Source organism: Barbus barbus (assembly GCF_936440315.1).
Source record: "Barbus barbus genome assembly, chromosome: 44".
Taxonomy (NCBI): Eukaryota; Metazoa; Chordata; class Actinopteri; order Cypriniformes; family Cyprinidae; genus Barbus; species Barbus barbus.
Window position 1 is genome coordinate 1,071,920 of NC_136722.1, and position 14,595 is coordinate 1,086,514.

The 14,595-nt window shown below is 40.6% G+C and overlaps 1 protein-coding gene across 1 annotated transcript in view; it reads left to right on the forward strand.

Moving 5' to 3' along the window:
* Positions 1-14,595, forward strand: part of LOC306863120 (E3 ubiquitin-protein ligase HECW1-like) — a gene marked incomplete at both ends in the record, with an annotated part of 75,868 nt that overhangs the window by 21,515 nt on the left and 39,758 nt on the right. Inside the window, one exon of the mRNA XM_079406311.1 lies at positions 13,787-13,862. Coding sequence (XP_079262437.1) covers positions 13,787-13,862 — 76 coding nt within the window. The remainder of the gene's footprint in view (positions 1-13,786; positions 13,863-14,595) is intronic.

Sequence of the window (14,595 nt, forward strand, 5' to 3'; positions counted from 1 at the left end):
CACAGGGCAGAGGTTACAGACAAGATCTGGACGATGGTTTTACAGTTTTTCTCGATTGCTAAAACACTATAACCAGGCTTTTGAACTAAAATTTCAAAACCGTAACGCCATTTTTCAAAAAGCACACCCATTTTGCAGAACTATAAACACTATCCCCCTGCTTTAACACATGAGTCAGATTTGGTGAACTGTTACTGCAAAACTCTACACACAAATCCCTACATTTCTCAGTGCTTACACCATGTGCTCATTTAGAAAGCACTAGCATTCAATATTGTTCACTCAAGTCTGCACAGGTCAGCTCAATAAGCACACAATTACCCAAGTGGAAACACTAGGAGTCAAAATGTATCGCACACCAATCAGAACCTTCGATGGATAGATAAAAGGGCCAAAGTCAGTTTACAGTGTTTCTCAGTGGCTTTGGTGCATTTCTCAGAAATGAAATTCTCAAAACTACTTGTTCAACCTCCACATCATCTAGTCACTTGTGCACATCATAAAAGCAGTTTCTTATTCTTTTGAACAAGTTACGATTGCTTTGCTACATTAATGCGACTGCTTATGTACATTTGTCTGTGGTTTCCTACATTATCAGTTGCTAATGTCATGTTGCTCAAAATGTATAGTTCTCTGTGCTATAGACTTACCCCTCAAAACATCTAGTCATTAGTTCATCGTATAAGTCATTAAATGCAAAATGGTTGATCTAGTTGTCAAACTGTCAAGCATATTTTCTACAAATTTATATTAGACTTTCTGTAAATTTGCCATGAATTGTGCAAGTGAATCTTGACTTTCACGAATGAAGAGAATATAGATCAACCAATTATACGTAAACCAGTTCTCTGAAATAGCTCAAAGGTGCATCTCATGAATCTTCAGTTGGAAAGCATATAGACAGAGGACAACACAAGAGTTACAAATTCTGACAGTGGATGAACATCCAGACAACGATCAGGGACAACAGCCGAGAGGAATGCATGGTGGAAGGGTACACAGGCAAAACAGAGGAAGAGACAGAAGAGGCCAAGGACAGAGGTGCATATCAGATGAAATTAGGGCCACTATTGTGGACCATGTTGTCAATCATGGCCTTACAATAGCTGAAGTGTGCAGCTAAATATTGGGAGATTACCAATTCCTCAATAAATCAAACATTTCGAAACAATGTTTCTTTCAATCAGTATCCCACATACAGTAATGTGTAAATTTGTACTTTTGAAATGGATATATGTGCAGCCTTCTGTGTTTCAGTAGGCCTACAGTAACTGTCATCTAAATTATTGCCATAGTTTGCCTCAGGGAATACTACACACAGTTTTCTACAGTCATGGTGAAAAAACAACTAAACATTTTGACCAGTGTGCTCACACGATGACAAAAATACTTTATATTTTGTTGGCCTTGCACAAATTACCGGCATGATAACTAGGTTTTGAAGCATGAATTAAATGTTTTGGGTGAGTAACTACATTTTGCAGACATGCAATAAAGTTCTGAAGTTCCAGCAAACAGTTGTGACATTTGCACTCACAGTTTAGAGAATGTTAAGACTGTTTCGAAAAATGTGCCAAAGCAATTGAGAAAAACTGTAAATTGAGAAATAAAACATTTGGGAAGTACCACACTTATAACCGGTTTTTGTAGTATTGTTTTGAATTGATCTCATCAGTGTGTAAAACTGTTCTGTAGTGTGTGTGTTTTTGACTGTTTGTGTGTCATGTCTGAGAGCAAAGTTTGGTTTTTCAGCAAGATTGAGTTGTTTTGAGTGGAGAGCTTCATTCTGACCTGAATATAGGAAGTTTGGGGAATTGAGTTAGAAGTTATGGATTTGTGTTTACTGTTTTCAGAATACGAGGCATAGTTTCAAGAAATGTGTTTAAGCAATCGAGAAAAACTGTAATTATATAACTGTTTTATGCCTGCTTCTACATCGCTGCCTGTTTAGCCCCGCCCACCGATTCCACATCGCTGTGTGTTTAGCCCCGCCCACCGATTTTACATCGCTGTCTGTTTAGCCCCGCCCACCGATTCTACATCGCTGTCTGTTTAGCCCCACCCACCGATTCTACATCGCTGCCTGTTTAGCCCCGCCCACCGATTCTACATCGCTGTCTGTTTAGCCCCACCCACCGATTCTACATCGCTGTCTGTTTAGCCCCGCCCTCCGATTCTACATCACTGCCTGTTTAGCTCCGTCCACCGATTCTACATCGCTGCCTGTTTAGCCCCACCCACCGATTCTACATCGCTGTCTATTTAGCCCCACCCACCGATTCTACATCGCTGCCTGTTTAGCCCCGTCCACCGATTCTACATCGCTGTCTGTTTAGCCCCACCCACCGATTCTACATCGCTGTCTGTTTAGACCCACCCACCGATTCTACACCACTGCCTGTTTAGCCCCACCCCGTTTTATGACTTGGATCCAAGGGCTTCAGTTTGGAGATGGTCCTCAAGATCCAGGAGGTGTGGTTGGATCTAGATCCAACTCCTCCCACCTTACATTTACCTAAGCCTACCCGTCTCCACCCCCTGATCCCTAAACCCACCCATCCCCACCCCTAAACCTACCCATCTCCACCCCTAAACCTACCAATCTCCACCCCCTAGATATAGATCCAACCCCGCCCCCTGGATCTTTGTTCTGCAGTGAGGGGCTACTGTCAGTTTGGGCTAGTTTGCTCCTGCTGGTAAGTGCTAACTAAATCTCAATGACATGTTTTTTGACAGATATTTCAAAATATTTCTTAAAATCAGAAAAGCAAGCATTTTCCCCAGTTGTTTTTTCCTCTTTTTTTGCAGAATAATTAGTTACATGGCATTTACAGCTCAGCTGATTGGTTTAAGAAGTTATGAAGCTACAAACATACAAAGAATATCTGAGAAATAGCACGTTCACGTTTTAAAGTGTACATTAAGAAACGCAGGGGTTTTCACTGCGGCTGGAATTTTTGGATGATAATATGTGCTTTATTAGCTCTTACCTTGCCGTTCATAGCCAAGTAAAACGGTTTGCCCTTCTCTCAGCATTCATAAATTAGATTAAAATGTTGAATGGATTAAAGGTCATTCCCCCTAAGTACAAGAGACAATCATTAGGCAATAAGCTCTTTGTATTTGATCAAATAACTCTGTGACCTTACACCGTGTGGATGGATCAATGAGACAGAACACAGATGCGATCCCGTCTGAAGATCAGCTGCTAATAATCACGACTTTCAGCATAAGCACCCCTAAATAACCCTTTGTTAGCACTAAGCCAAAGCTAGAGATTGCGTTTCCGCAGCCCTGCTGCCTTTGTGCTTGCGTGGTCCACAGAAATGCTGAGAGCCAGAAAACTTGATCTCAACACCAGTGCCCTTTCTCGGGAGAGCTGTTTAAAAATAACCTCGGCGGAAGCAGAGGCGGAAAAGCCTGGGATCAGGTACGGCGGATGGGTTTCAGAGGATAGCAAGGAAGAGCTGCGGACACACTGATGGATGGCAAAGCGAGGCTAACTGGTGTTTATGGACGTGCTCCATTAGCCAGGGCTCTGATTGTGAATTATCACCCGGGGCTGATGTCGCCCGGCCGGACCACGAGGAGGAAGATAGAGGACGCTCTCACCTGGATACCTGGCTGGGTGAAGGTAGCTGCCATGCTTGCTTTTGCTTTGAGCTCTTAGGAAACTTCTAAAGCTGCATATAGGGCCAAATGCCAATAGTTATTTTGCTGTGATTTTGTGATTACATGATTTTGTGTTCTATGTAAGTTTGAAGGTTCCCTGTATAATTTACAGCAATAACTGTGAGCGAATCTCAAAATGGACATTGTCACCGAACCACTCAAATGAATTAGAATCATTTGACAAAGTAGGCCTACTTATATATTTTAAGGATGGAAGTCTAAAGTCATTGTAAAGATTTTGTGTTTTTGCTCTGTGACATGATGTTTTATAGTGCAGCTGTGTGATTTCACAGCCTCAGCATCCCTTAACCAGTCATCCAGACAGACTCCAGTCAGTGTTTCTGCAGCTCTGCTGGGATTTTGGGAGCAATGCAGACGTGTAGCTTTATGATTCTGAAGGTTATCGGCTCACTGGCCTTTTAACAGTCAGAGAGACCTTTTGAAGTCAGGATGTCTTCTCTGTGTTTGGCTGCTTGTCATTGGGTCTCCAGAGCTGGATCAGGACAGGCAGCAGATTTCTGCACTATTGTTCACTTTGTCCTTTAGTATCAAATGACTTTGTTGGTGTAGTCAGCAGAAAGAGGCTGCCACGTCAAACTGATGCAGATGAAAGACAGCTTTGAGATTATGTTTGGATGTGAAAAGAGAACCGTGTAGTTTATTCAGATAAATAGTTTTTTTTGTGCATACTGTGTAATTTCAGAGTAATGCAATATGTGTGCGTTCGAGTGAAAAGAACTCATTTGGGAGTCGGAATAAAAATAGCATTCGTGGGCATATTTTTTTGGTTCGGTGAAGTATTTTGGCTTTGTTTTCTAAGAGCTGTTGTGTAGGAGAATGTGTGTGTAGTTGTAGGTGTGGTAGGTGATGTAATTTTATTAGCTATAACTTTTTTTTTTTCTCTGCTTTATATGAATATTTTATATGCCTTAAGTTATAATATTTCATGCAAAAAGTAAAGCATAAAAAAATACGACAAAAGCCTGAACATTAGCACAAATCTTAATTATTTTCATTTATATGCACTAATATAAAAATGCATAGTAATGAGCATCAATATTTTTTGGCATTCATGCACAAATATCTTACAAAAACATTTTAATATGCACTGTAAAAATGATTGTAATTTTAACTATAAAGACTGTAAAATGCTGCAGTATAAAGCTGGTAAATTAAATAACGGTAAGTAAACTATGGTAAACTGTAAAATTGACAGGTTGTTTTCAGAATCAGAATCAGAATTAGCTTTATTGTCAGGTATGTTTGCACATACAAGGAATTTGTTTTAGTGACAGTTGCTCCACAGTATGACAGAATGACAGCGACAGGACAGGACACAGATAATAAAAAAATAATGTGCAAATATACAAAATGGACAATATGCAAAATAGCACAAACACAATATACAAAATAGACAATTCAGTGTGTACAGGTATGTTAGGTGCAAATTTTAAATGTAATAAGTTTGATTATTAAATAAAAAATAAAATGTACGATAGTGTTGTGTGTTTCATGTTTATTGTTAAGAGTTCAAATATTCATGAGATGGATTGCCTGAGGAAAGAAACTGTTCCTGTGCCTGGCTGTTCTGGTGCTCAGAGCTCTGTAGCGTCGACCAGACGGTAACAGTTCAAAGAGGGAGTGTGCTGGATGTGAGGGGTCCAGAGTGATTTTACCAGTCCTTTTGCTCACTCTGGATGAGTACAATTCTTAGAGATTGGTGAGGGTTGTACCAATGATTCACTCAGCAGTCCGGACTACCTTCTGTAGTCTTCTGAGGTCAGATTTGGTAGCTGAGCTGAACCAGACAGTTATTGAAGTGCAGAGGATGGATTCAATGATGGCAGAGTAGAACTGTTTCAGCAGCTCCTGTGGCAGGTTGAACTTCCTCAGCTGGCGAAGGAAGTTCAGCTGGGCCTTTTTGACAATAGAGTCAATGTGATTGTCCCACTTCAGGTCCTGAGAGATGGTGGTGCCCAGGAATCTGAATGACTCCACTGCAGTCACAGTGCTGTTCATGATGGTGAGTGGGGGGAGTGCAGGGGGGTTTCTCCTGAAGTCCACGATCATCTCCACAGTTTTGAGTGTGTTAAGCTCCAGGTTGTTAAGACTGCACCAGACAGCCAGCTCCTTAACCTCCTGTCTGTAAGCAGACTCGTCACCGTCCTGGATGAGGCCGATCAGTGTGGTGTCGTCTGCAAACTTCAGGAGCTTGACAGAGGGGTCTTTATATGTGCAGTCGTTGGTGTAAAGGGAGAAGAGCGGTGGGGAGAGTACGCAGCCCTGAGGAGCTCCAGTGCTGATGGTACGAGTGCCGGATGTGAATTCACCAAGCTTTACTAACTGCTGTCTGTCTGTCAGGAAGCTGTTGATCCACTGACAGACAGAGGTGGGGATGGAGAGCTGGGTTAGTTTATTCTGAAGGGTTTCCGTGATGATGGTGTTAAAAGCAAGTCCACAAACAGGATCCTCACATAAGTCCCTGGTCTGTCCAGATGCTTCAGGATGAAGTGCAGTCCCATGTTGACTGCATCATCCACAGACCTGTTTGCTCTGTAGGCAAACTGCAGGGGGTCCAGTGATGTCCTTCAGATAAGCCAAAACCAGTTTTTCAAATGACGTCATGACCACAGATGTTAGAGCCACAGGTCTGTAGTCGTTAAGTCCAGTTATCTTGGGTTTCTTTGGGACGGGGATGATGGTGGAGCGTTTGAAGCATGAGGGGACTTCACACAGCTCCAGTGATCTGTTGAAGATCTGTGTGAAGATGGGGGATTTCAGACACAGGATTTCAGACAGGCTTGTGTCTCACCATCTGGGCCTGGTGCCTTCCTTCTCTTGTTCTTTTTGAAGACCTGGCGCACATCATCTTCTCTTATCTGTAGTGCAGGTGTGGGGGAGAGGGGGGGGGGGTTGCAGGAGGTGTGAATGGTGTTTTTCAAACCTGCAATAGAACGCATTCAGATCATCTGCCAGTTGTTGATTCTCCACAGTGCTGGGGATGGTGTCTTGTAATTGGTGATGTCTTTCAGACCTTTTCACACTGAAGCCGTGTCACTGGAAGAGAATTGGATCCTTAGCTTATCGGAATAATTCCTCTTTGTCACTCTGATCTCCTTTTCCAGTGTGTATCTGGCCTGTGTATACAAGACTCTGTCCTTTGGCCTGACTGAGCTGTCTGAGTTTAGCAGTGAACCATGGTTTGTCGTTGTTATAAGTTAAATGAGTCCTGTTAGGAATGCACATATCCTCATAGAAACAGATATAAGATGTTACAGTCTCTGTGAGCTCATCCAGATCTTTTGCAGCAGCTTTAAAAACACTCCAATCAGTAAGGTCAAGACAGGCTTGTAAAACCCACTCTGTCTCATTAGTCCATCTCTTTACAGTCTTTAATACAGGTTTAACTGATTTCAGTTTCTGCCTGTAGGTCGATATAAGATGAACCAAACAGTGATCAGAGAGTCCTAAAGCTGCTCGTGGAAGAGAGTGATATGCATCCTTTATTGCTGTGTAACAGTGATCCAATATATTACTGTCTCTGGTGGGACATGTAACATGCGGTCTGTATTTTGGCAGTTCGCGGGAGAGATTTACTTCATTAAAGTCCCCGAGAATGATTAAAACAGAGTCTGGGTGTTGTTGTTCTGTGTCTGTGATCAGATCGGTGAGTTTCTGTAAAGCTGTGCTCACGTGCGGTGGAATGTAAACACTAACGAGAACGAAGGAGAAGAACTCCCGCGGCGAGTAGAAAGGTTTACAGTTGATGAAAAGCGTTTCTAGATCTGAACAGCACATCTTCTTTAACACTGTTACATTTGTACACCACCTTTCATTGATGTAGAAGCATGTCCCGTCGCCGCACGATTTCCCCGTTGATTCCGCGTCGTGATCTGTTCTGATCAGCATGAAATTAGGCAGATGTAATGTGCTGTCTGGAATGACGCCATTCAGCCAGGTTTCCGTGAAACACAGAGCAACAGAGTTTGAAAAGTCCTTGATAAACCGGGAAAGCAGAAGGAGTTTGTCCGTTTTGTTGGGTAGAGAGCGGATATTAGCCAGATGGATGCTAGGCAATGGCATTTCAAATCTGAGCTGTCTGAGCTTCACAAGCGCGCCGACTTGCTTCCCCCGTCTGTCCGTCCTGAAGCGTCTAAACAGCGCCGCAGCTCCGCCGACTACTATGTTCAGCAAAACATCCGAATAATCGAAAACTGGTTGGAGATTTTGGTGGAGTGTTCAGCCGAATTTTCAGCAGTTCTTCCCTGGTGAAACTGATCGTGTTTGACAAACAAAAAACAGGAAAAACTAACAAAAACACTAAAACAACTGGAGAGCCAAGCACAATGGCTGTCATGCGCGGCTCCATCTTGAGAATAAAACTAAATATTTTTAAATAAAACTAAACATATTTACATATTTTTGTAAATATGTTTACATTTTTGCTGAATTTTACTGAATTTTCTTTTCTGTAATAGTGACAGAATTTCTTTTACAGTGTATCTTTATATATTAAATATATGTTCCTATATTGGATATTTCGTTTTTAAACGATTCTCTGAAACAGACAGTTTGAACTGATTCAGTGGAGGGAATTGAAATAATTAACTCTTGATGTCTATTTAGTCTGAAATGTTCTTGTGACACAGCCCGAAACTTAAATGACCAAAGAAAAACCATATTAATACCAACATTGTGGCTTAATTTTACATTTGCATGCATTGAATGAATATTCGTGAATTCGTTCAACACTAATAAGGAAACCACACACTGAGGTTGTTTTTGTGAAATTAAATACCAAGCTGTGATTTTGTCCTTTTTAGTGTGTTTGCACAGCTAGTATGTAGTATGAATCCACCTTAGTCATTAGCCATAAATAACTAGAAGAAGAATAAAGTGTAAACAGTAAAACTGTTGGCGCTACAAACCAGTGTGTTTATTTTTACAACAATACATTAAAATAATATAAGAAATTCCAGTTTGCAATATCAAGCAGCTAAAATAACTAGAAGTACATGAAAGCGGAAGCCTCGCAGATTGTTATAAATATTAGCGCTGCTCTTATGTTATAAATCAGGTGTAAATGTGTGTTTTGCTGCGCTGACTCACTGCTCTCCTCTCACGCGTCACACACACATTAGCATGCATCCAGCAGCCTCTCTCTCTCTCTCTCTCTCTCTCTCTCTCTCAGCTGTTTTCCTGTTCATTGGCTGCTTAGAGCCTCAGTGTCCCTCTCACTTGCAGTGCACACACACACACACACACACACACTCTCTCACACACACACACACACACACACACTCTCTCTCACACACACACACACACACACACACACTCTCTCTCTCACACACACACACACACACACTCTCTCTCACACACACACACACACTCTCTGTCTCTCTCTCTCACACACACACACACACACACACACACACACTCTCTCTCTCCCTCACACACACACACACACACTCTCTGTCTCTCTCTCTCACACACAAGCACACACACATCCTGCATTTTTAGATTTTCAAAAAACTTCATTCTGTGTGATTTATAAGCTTCTTTCCTCATGGGGACCTAAAAAATGTCCCCACAAGATCAAAATTTAATGGTATTACTATCCTTGTGGGGACATTTTGTCCCTATAATGTGATAAATACCAGGTGCACGCACACGCACGTTTGTTTTTGTGAATTGTGGTGACATTCCATACGCGTAATGGTTTTTATACTGTACAAACTACACTTAAACCTATACCCCTACAGGAAATTTCTGCATTTTTACTTTCTCAAAAAAACTCATTCTGTATGATTTATAAGCCTTTTGAAATATGGGGACATGGGGAAATGTCCTCATAAGTCACCTTCTCCTTGTAATACCCATGTAATACCCATGTCATTATACAAAATTTGTCACAAAAATGCACACACTCTCTCTCTCTCTCTCTCTCTCTCACACACACATTGAATTGATGTAGCACACATCCTTCCATATAATATCCAAAATGTATTTAGTGTTGGTATATACCATGGTACTGCATACTGAATGGTAACCTAAAAAAAAAAGAAAAAAAAAAGAGGTAACCTAACAATGATAACAGGAGCGGGAGGGTGGGTGGCATTTGTGAGCCTCCGGGCTTTCAGGGCTGGTGTGCGCTGCCCACACACACAAAATTGCGACTCCCAGTACGGGGAGCGTGACTGACAGGGGAACGACAGGGCTGCACTCGGGGACTGAGTCTCTCTCTGGGCTGGACGAGGAAACATGAGCCTTCTCTGGGCTAAACTCAGGAATGGGGAGGAGAGGGGGCAAGTCAGCATCCACATCTTCTCCTTTTAAGTCCAGCAGTCCCAGATCCAAATTCAGCTCACCCTCAGCCACGGTGCAGGGGATGGAGCTCCTCACCGGGCTCTCTCTGTCCACGGCTTTCTCCCTTGTGTCAGGCGTTGTAGCCAGCTCTCGCACCTGGTCTAACGATCCGTGAGGCTCTGGCTTCGTGGCGATCCACAGCTCTGTCGCACTCCTGGGCGATGGCTCATTGGTCGCGGCTTGGTAGAGGTGGAAAGAGTACGAAAATATTCTACTCAAGTAAAAGTACCATTACATTAATGAAATTTTACTTAAGTACAAGTAAAAGTACCAGTCTAAAAATCAAAAGTAAAAAATAGCTCATTTAAAATTTACTCAGAGTAAAAATTACTTTTTAACAGTGGGAAGGACGCAAAATGGGATAGTCCAAGGGTGTCAAACTCAGCTCCTGGAGGGCCACAGCCCTACACAGTATAGATATAACCCTAATTAAACACACATTATCCAGATAATCTAATAATTTAGGTTTATTTGAAAACTACATGGTATGTGTGTTGGAGCAGGGGGTTGGAACTAAACTCGGCAGGGCTGCGGCCCTCAGGAACTGAGTTTGACACCCCTGGGATAGGCCTATAAATCTCAAACTAGTTGTTTTTAATTAAAGGAATCAGTTATTTAGAATAAGACATTTGGGCTGTTACCAGGCTGTTACCAGGCTGTTACCAAATCAGTATCAACAAAATTAATCTTTGCAATGCAGAGGAAACACAGAAGCTTCATCTGAAGTGGCATTTAGATGTATTTACACTGTTTAATGCAGGACATGAATGCATTTAACCTGCTGTTATAAATGCAGAAATACTGTTTTGATATATAAGACAGAAAATGTTGAATACACATTTGAAATTATAAAAAAATAAAAATCAAAAGATACTTTAAATGTGAAATTAAAACCACCAGTAGGTGTCAGCAAGTCACTGTTAATAAGTGAGTCATTGCGACTGAACCAAATCATTTAGTTTCATTCAGGAACGAAACACCGTCATGTTGCTCAGAGACGCAAAACAGTGCTGTGGCTGTGTTTGGGATTATTTTTCTTGTCGAAATAGAGCAAAAACAGGCAATATGGTGTCTAAAACGCAAGTCTCTTAATTAAATTCTTGTTTATTGAACTGTTGTAAAATATATATAAATATTTTCTAATTTGCCAAAGCTTCATTTTAACCTCAAATGCAACGATGCAAGTATTTAGCTTACCTCTACATGCTTACGAAGGGGTGATGTCGAGGTTTTATTAGCAGCTAGTTTGGTTTCCCTAGGCAAACACAGCTTACACTGCATAATAGAGCATAAACATGGCCATTCATTTCCTTCGAGTTCACCTTCAGCAGAATACGACGGGGTTTGGTTTTCAGCTGGGTCTGCACCATAACACCCGTCTTGATCGTCTGCATCTTTCTTGTGATTTTAGCCCATTATTTACTGCAGTAGTTTCCAGGGAGCGATTATTTTTTATTTTTTTACTCAGTAATTAATGTGTTTTAAAATGTAGCGAAGTACAATACTTCAATCAAAATATACTAAAGTAAAGGTAAAAAGTTACAAAAAAAAATTACAGTAGCGGCGAGTAAATGTAATTCGTTACTTTCCACCTCTGGAAGTTGGCCCCGATTCAGAACAGGGAGTTCAGCGCAGCGTTGTCAAACGCCATTAAAATGGAGAGCTGGCTAAACTCCACAGCATACTTCAAGAAGGGAAGGGCTGCGGCCGAAATCGCATACTTCCCTACTATATAGTATGCGAAAAACAGTATGCGAGGCGAGTAGTATGTCCGAATTCATAGTATTCGAAAAACAGTAGGCGAGAATTACCCGGATGACCTACTACTTCCGCCCGAATTCTGTAGTAGGCATACGATGGACACTTTACTATCCCATGAGGCCACGAGAGAGGCGTCATATTCGAAAAATGGCGGAAAGCGGCGACGCGGCTGTTTTCAAGTGCAAGTACCTCAAGGGAAAACGTTGTCATTGTGGTTAAATTGCACTTGTTTAAAATAATCAAAGTAAACGGCTGACTTATTAAAGTTTAACCGTTGTAAATCGATGAGATGACTTCATGAACATGGCGGATGTAGTATGTCCGAATTCTATTCATACTACCCTCATTCATACTATATAGAACGTACTTTTTTAACGGTCGAGAAGTACGTTTGAATTCAAATGTAGTACCTACACAAGTAGTATGCGATTTCGGACGCAGCCGAGGTCTTTACAGGCAAGGGAGGTAAACGTTAAATAAGGTAAAGTCTTTAAAAATACAAAACACAGGGAAACAGGGCACGCAGGAGACACACATAGCACCAATTAATGTATTATGCCAGACGAGGGACAATAGAACAGGACACTCTTAAATATACAACTACACAAGGAGAAGATGAGAATCAATGGAACACAATCGGAACAGGAACAGGAAGATAACCAAATATGGCCATGTCACAAAGAGGAAAAACTAATAATTACTAAAAGCAAACAGCATCACCATAAAACTGCAACCAACAGATTGATTTGACAGGCTGAAGTAGGATCTGTGTGTTTGTGTAATAACCCTGTTTGGATCCCAGAGTCTCTCTCAGATCCGTTTAATGGGAGTAATCTGGGTGAAGCAGCGGCGCTCAGGAGGACAGGATTTGCATCTCATTTGTGTGAAAAGCGTCCAAACACCTGCTCTGCTGTTTGTCTCAGTGCACTCTGAAGGATGTTTGGACTCATTTATAGGCAGTTTTCTGGAAGGTCTGCATGTGTACGTACATCACAAAGGTCTGAAAGTAGGAGTTTATAGTAGACCGACTGAAATGAAGTGTTGAGAAATGTGTTTGTTTTGTGCTCCGTCAATCCCTTTGAGTGTCATTCTGTGCACGTCGTCCTGTTGAAAGAGTATAAGGTCTTTGGCATGAAAACAATCCTCCTCATCTCATTAAAGAATTGACTCTTGATTTTCTAAAGAGCCAAACAGACTAGAAACTAAATCATGAGGAATGAGGACGTCTGGTGCAGTAAGTGCCGGGTTATTATTAGTTTGCTTTGGGTTTTAAATAATATTTTCAGTTTTCTGTTTCTGGTCTGTTTAGACACAGTGTCTAGAAGTGTTGTTTTGATAGCCACCCTGGACCCCAAGGCCATTTTACTATCTCATATTATGTATTTTAGATATTTTTATAGATTTCCAGTTAGTAATTTTAGTGCGTTAACATTTCTAATTTTATTATTTTATTTTATTTTATTTTTAACCTGCATGATCACACATGTATTGCCATCTGCAGGTGGGATTTCTTACTGCTCACTGACTCATTCTGCTGTCATCTAAAGATAGGTGATTTCCCCTTCTTTTCTTTAAATTAGTTTTTAATTTTTTAAAATTAATTTATGATGCTGCATTTTTTTCTCTTCAGTTTACAAGTGTTTTTACGTCTCTTATTAGCTCTACTTTACAGTAACAACCCTGGAGCCAGTGCTCCCTATCAGTTTGAGTTGTTGCTCTTCTGAGAAGCGGCGTCCCATGAGCCTCTCCTTCCTCTTCCTGGCTGCTGCATCGATGCAGTCCTAATGAATGCACGCTATTGATTGGAGCTATGAGCTGGGCGTCTGTAATGGGCTTTAAGCACAGTATATCAGGCCATATGCACTGAAAGAACTGACGAGGAAAGAAAGAAAGGGGCGTGGCTTGTATAGAGTTACTTCCTGTTCTCAGCAGCTCTTCCTGTGCTTCGGTCATGTGATCAGCTGACCGCTGTGCTTGTCTCTGATAGGGTCTGAAGCCTGTCATCAGTCAGGAGCTTCCTCAGACTCTGGGCAGCAGGAGACTCATCAGCTTCTCTCTGTCAGGTAAGGCAGTGCTGGCAATGCATGCATTTATGTATTCATATATATATATATAAAAGAATTCCCATTAGAAACAAGTGTTAATAAAGTTCAATCAGATAAGAATAAAGGTTCACCATTGTTTTTAAACATCTTGAATGGATATTATGCCAAATAAATAAAAAATGTAATGAGATAATGCAAAGAACATTTGTAAGTGATGTTAGTGATGAAGTATAGTTAGGAATATGTACAGCAGTAACATTTCCTTCAGTTTGTTTCTCAATGTTCACAGGAATTGGTTTCCTGATGGTTTTAAAGAAGTTTACATATTAAGTCCTTTTTATTTGCACATGCAATCAATCACTCAATAAATTAATAAATAAATCCACTGCTGTTCAAAGGTTTGGGTCAGTAAGGTTTTGAAAGAAAGACATTAGTTATTTTATTCATCAAGGATGCATTAAATTAATCAAAAGTGACATATATTTTTAATAAAATTATATTATCTAATATATAGTCTATATATTATATTATACATATTTTATCTAATATATTATACATATTTTATCTAATATATAGTCTATAAAACAATATATAGCATTGAATTGATCAATTGTAAAGGCATTTATAATGTTACACAATATTTATATTTCAAATAAATGCTGTTCTTTTGAACTTTCTATTCATCTGTGAATCCTGAAAAATAAAATGTATAAAAAATAAAAAGAGAACATATTTTTGGTTGAGAGAAGCA